This window comes from Plasmodium relictum (genome assembly GCF_900005765.1).
Source record: "Plasmodium relictum strain SGS1 genome assembly, contig: PRELSG_00_v1_209, whole genome shotgun sequence".
Classification (NCBI taxonomy): domain Eukaryota; phylum Apicomplexa; class Aconoidasida; order Haemosporida; family Plasmodiidae; genus Plasmodium; species Plasmodium relictum.
The window spans coordinates 4988-11258 of record NW_021628397.1 but is presented as its reverse complement, the minus strand read 5'-3'; the positions used below and the strand labels follow the sequence as shown (position 1 = coordinate 11258).

The window sequence follows — 6271 nt, the reverse complement described above, 5'->3', positions numbered from 1 at the left end:
TCATGAACTAATGAAACATGCTATCTCTTTAAATATATCTAATTCAAATTTTGTGAACCATTCCTTGATTTTGTATTGATAGTCCAATGGTGTTCTGTTTCAGTCAACTTCGAACTTTTTGCCTTTGTCAACAATTGATTTATTAATTGGGCTTACAATGAGTTTGGTATAGTATTGAATAAACAAAATAATAAATAGAATTATGCTGCTTATACGTAAATTATATATATATAATTTACATAACTGAGTAATCATTTTACAGGTATTTATTTACTTTAATAAAAATACACCTTTATTTTTATTAAAAATTTAAATACTTGTTAAAATTATTGATTACGCAAAATAATTAGTCAGAGCATATAAATTTAAATTATAGTTTTTAAGAATATTTTGAAAATAAATAAAAATTAAATATTAATAAGAACAAAATATTTTCTCTGTTTTTCTTTTTACTTTGAATTTAACTTTTGTTGGGTAAAGAATAGTTCAATTTTACAAAAGTATTTTATTTAAACTTTTTCATTATATAAAAAAAAATATATAATTCTTTTTTTTTTTTTTTTTTTTTAAATTAATGAATAAATAGCCTGATATTTTCCATATGAATAATTATTATTTTAAAAAAGCTAATTATATCTTTTGTTTACTAGTATTTTAATATTTTTTCTAAAAAGTATTGTTATAACTGAATGAAGAAAAATATCAATAAAAATATTGTACAAGCATGTGGAATTTGAGACTATTTGCTTAAAACTAAAAAAAATAAATATTTCTTCTTATATACACTATTAAAAAAAAAAATTGTAAGCTATATATTTTTTAGGCGGAAAGTTTTTGAAACATATGTATTATCATTAGTGAAATTATCATGCTGAAAATTATATATGATAATAAAGCTAAATCTCAATAATCATTTTATTTCTTTTTTCAAGCATATATTAAAATTCTATTTACTAATATAAACTGGGTTATATTAAAATAAAAAGATAACTTACATTTAAAAAATAAAATAAAAAATGTAAAATATAAAATTTTGTTTAATTAATAATTTTGTATTATTTTTTTCGCATATATATAAATATACTTTTAATGAAATAATAGAAGGAACAAAGATGAAATATACTTAAAAATAACATGTTTCCAGTATGTAGAACAGACAAAAAAAAGTTAAAATTATATGTTAATTCTAAAACTTTAATCTTCAAAAATGATTACTACGTATTTTTTTTTTTTTTTTTTTGTAAATTTTTTTTTAAATTAAAATTATAAATATTAAAAAATTAAAATTTATTAATATATTTTTATATGCTTATATATTTGTATCTTTTAATAAAATATTTTATTTTTCTTTATTTTCGTCTAATTTTATTTTTTTAATGTACGTAATGAAAAATATATAGGGCTTCATTTATCTTTTATACTTGGAATATTATTTATATATAAAAATAAAAAAATAAGAGAATATTATATGGATTAATTTTTCATAATTTTTTTTTTATTTTATTGCTTCGGTCTTAAAAGTTAATAATAGTATTATTAAATTTTTAATTATTTTAATCTTTCAATATTTTCGTATTCACCTTAAATATTTGAGTTATTTATTTAAAGAATATTTTTTTTTTCTTTAATTTTTAATAAAATATTTCCTATTTATATGTTCAAAAATATATTAATTAATTTAATAAAAAAATAAATATTGATACTTTTCTCAACATTGATCTCTATATAAGAATAAATGAAGAAAAAATTAAAAAAAAAAATATATTTTTTTTTTATTAAATTTTTGTTTATTTTTTATAGAAACCATTAAATAAATATTTATTTTTTATCATGATAAAACATACTTTTTTTTTTATTATATATTTATAATTATATCCTTTAAGATTTGTAGTACTTTTTATATAAAAATTTCATATATATTTTTTAATTAAAAAGTTTCATATATCTTTTTATAAAAAATATTTTCTCATAAGCCTTTAAAAAGGAAATAAAAAATAAAAAAAAGCAAGAAGTTACAAGTTCTTTAATAAATATTAATATATTATTCTATTTAATTTTTTAAAAATAAATTAGCTTTACATTTGATCAACTTTTAATTAAATACTTTCTTATTTTATTTTATATATTTGTTTCTCCATGCATATATTTATATAATTATTTTATATCTATTTTATTAAGGCATATAATCTTTATTTTGCTTTTATTATAGTTTTACCCTATTTGTGTTAGGTTTATTTTCCAATTTAAATTATTTTACACAATTTTTTTTATAAGAATTTTTCATTTGTATATAGAAGAAAAAATATGTAATTATCTTTGTAAATAAGTTATTTTAAAATTTTATAAATGCTTCAAATATTTTAAATAACGTACATAAATTCTTTATTTTTGGAATTTTATTGGAATGATATTTTTGTGCTTTGCTTTCCTCATTAGAATAGTGTTAGCCCATAATTTAATTTTGATTTAAATAATTAAAAAGTTTATTTTTTTTTTTTATATTTTTTTGAGTTTAATTAGATAAAATTACTAACATAATGTAAATAAGTAAACTGTTTTACATATTAAATATTTTTTTAATTTTATTTTTTTATTCCTTTAAGTATTAATAAAGATAATGAATTTAAATATCATAGCTTATATTTTATTTAATGAAATATAAAAATGATATAAGTATTTAAAAAAAAAAATTATAGTAAAGAAAAAAATGAACTATTAAAATTTTTAAGTATAAAAATGTGTATAATTATTTTGAATATTCTCAAATTTTAAAATAAGAAATAATTTATAAAAAAATATTGATTAAAAATAAAGAATATGATAAAAATAGAAGCAATATAATTTATAATATTAATAAACAAACTGATTATTAAAGTTACAAGTAGAATATTAATTATTATGACAAAAAGAAATTTCAAAAATAAGGGGGTAATGTAATTTAAGTTAGATTATTATAATATATTAATAGATAAATTTATAAAGATAGCACTTTAATGATGTAATATAAACAAACAAATGTGTGTAAGCTTTATTAACATTAAGGAAATAAAGTATCAGTGGAAATTATGCCTACACACACATTCAATTTTTTACGTATAAATAATATTTCATTAAATATTACATTAAAAAAAAAAAAAATAAAACAAAAAAAAGATATAGAAGTTTACAATGCACAATTTAATTATAATAACAATTATAACGTTGATTGTGGAAATATAAAACATTGAATGACTTATAACAAGGGTGCAATATCCATTTACATGCAACTGTTTATTTATAATTTATAAATAGTTCAAGGAAAATTACATAGAAAAAGGAAAAAAACGGAAAAAGAATAAAGCTAAATATGGTTCATAAATTATAATTTAAATAATAATAAACATTTGCAATTTTGGAAATGTAATATGTTTAAATGATTTCAAAGATGGTATAATATGCTAAACCGCGCCAGGTGTTCTTTTTGCAAATTAAAAATATTAATTAAAAAATTACATAAAAAAAAAAAAATAGAAGAAAAAAAAGAACAAAGATTACCATAAAATAAAATTTTTATAATGTTAATAATGATGTTTATGTAAAAATATTGATTAAATTTTAATTGTGGTACATTAGCAATATAGATAAAATGAATGCAAAAGAAACCTTTTATTAAATTTTTTTATTTTTCATATATGGTATGAACAAAAAGAAATTAAATAATATAAATTGTGTAAACAGAAATTAATGCAAAAAACAAAAGAAAAAATGAAACAAAATTTAAAGGACATTATTATAATTCATTGTTCCTTGTCTAATGTTTATTATTTATTCACTAATGGCAAAGATGATAAAAAAAAGAGGGAAAATAATTAAACAAAATAATTAAAAAATTTATAAAATTTTATTAGGATTCATTTTGGAAAATTACGAATTTTATTATATGCACTTCTATTTAAATGAATAAAATGTTATATTTGATTTATTTATTAGAAAAAATCTAGTAATATTTTCTTAATTTTAACCTTTATGATTTAAATTATTTATGCATTTAAATTAACTACGTTGTTTTTTTAAGGATTAATAAATTGCAAAAACTTAATTTCCACTTTTTTACATAAAATCTATTTTATTAAATTTTTTTTTTTTTATGTAGTATTAATATCTTTACATTTATAAAAAAATTTTTTAAATTTAAAAAAGAAATATTTTTACTTAAACTTATAAATGTGAAGTTAAATAAAAAAAAAATAAGTTTTTTTTTGACGAAATGTAATTTATAATAAAGCTAACATGTGATAATGTTTTCTATTTCATTTTATTTTTTAAATATAAAAATTTTTTTCATTTTTTCGTAGTAAATGCTTTACCTTTGATTTTTTTTTTTTTTTCGTATATATTTGTGTATTGTTTTTTTGTTTATTATATCATGTACTACTTTTTTTATAAGTCTTGCTAAGATTAGTTTTATATAATAAACATGATTTATTGAAATAATACACAAGATTTAACATACTATAAATAAATATATACCTATATATTTTTCTAAGTAACTGAATTATTTTTTATAACATAAAATTGGTTTATCATTTTTCTTAACATTTCTATAATTCAAAATAACTTTTTATTCTCCACGTAAATTTTACTTTAACTTTGCAATAATTTACATAAATTTTTTATTCTACATAGATATATATAATTTTATTATTAATTTTACATATATATTCATGTCATTATAACTAAGAAAAGGTAAAGTTCAAACTCTTTTAAAAACAAATTTTAAAAAAATATTATGAATATATATCTATGTAAGGAATATACACATTAAGTTTAAAAAAATAAGTATATAACTTCTAAACTTACAAATAAACAAAAAAAAAAAAATTTCATTAGAGTTATTTTCAATATGAGAAACTCAAATGTTTGCATAATTCTTTTGAACATTGCTATTGTCCTTACTGGTAATATGGCATGCATATACATAAAATTTATATTTTTACAAATGTCTTTTAAGAGATACACACTATTTAATTATAAACGTGAATTTCTTTTAAATTTTGTTATATCTATATATTTATATAGGTATTAGTTTTGCAGAAAATAATGGAACAAACGTAAATAGTACAGGAAGTGATTTAATAAATTCGTCAGTTTATTTAAATAATAATAATGGAAGAGAGGATGCTATTTATGATTCTCAAAATTCGGATTTAGGTGAAAATGATATATTACCAAATACATCTGGAAATACAGCATTTTATAATCTACAAAATGTTAGGCTAGGAAACACACAAAGTGACATACTTCGAACTGATCCATATTTGAGAAGACATAGACTAAACTTAGAGGTACAACGACGCAAATTAATAAATATGAAGAAAAGATTAGATGATATTTATAAAACCTTAAGTCAAAGAATGGAGACTTTTTGTAGCGTTCCAGATAAAGAATACAGTGAATATAAGTTAGATGAACTGGATGATAAAGCCAATGATGTATATGATGTGTCCTCCGACAACATGATGGAGTACAATAGGATACTAATTATTAATAAAGAAATTAAAAAATATTTAGAAAAAAATCATGTTAATAGCACAATTCACAATGATAAGATTGTGCCCATTATGCAGAAAAATGCAGCACTTCAATATCATATTAAACATATGATTAACGTTTGTTTAAATTTAATAAATTTTATTCATAAAAAAAAAGGAGTAAACGATAATATAGAAGGTTTTTTGGGTCGCCAAAGAAATGATGTTAATAAATCTGAATTCTCCTTATATTCAGTAGAAACTGAAAATGATGGCTTTTTCAGCAGTACAAAGGCTAAAGTAACTTTAGGTATATTAGGTTGTTTACTTGTTGGTGGTGGTATTGCATTTGCTTTTTATTATAAAAACATAATGTACAAAAATTAAAAGAAATATGGAATTTGAAGAATGTAAATATAGTAATGATTTATGTGATTTAAATAAAAAAGAAGTTATTAGGATATCTTTTCATAAAAATCAGCATTTAAAAAGGATTGAGAAAAAATTGAGTTATTTTTACATTTAAACTAAATAATATTCTAATACTCAATATATTTGCTACTATTTCATTCACATTTTATCATATTTACATGAGTTTGTTTTGTTTACTTCTCATACATAACGTATTACTTCTTTAAGATATAAATGCATTTTGTTTTCATCTTTTTCATTCAGTAATTTTCTTCAGAGTTTTTTATTTAATAGAAATTACATATTAAAAAAATAAAATAAAAATGAGTGCATATTCATTGATCTTTATG

At 17.7% G+C, this 6271-nt stretch overlaps 1 protein-coding gene across 1 annotated transcript; it reads left to right on the top strand.

Moving 5' to 3' along the window:
- Positions 1-4882: 4882 nt before the first annotated feature.
- Positions 4883-5897, top strand: PRELSG_0019200 (hypothetical protein; the record flags this gene model as incomplete). The annotated part of the gene is made up of 2 exons (XM_028677445.1): positions 4883-4937; positions 5059-5897. The coding sequence occupies 2 exons, from the start codon at positions 4883-4885 to the stop codon at positions 5895-5897; spliced, it is 894 nt and encodes a 297-aa protein (XP_028531052.1).
- Between the last annotated feature and the right edge of the window lie 374 nt (positions 5898-6271).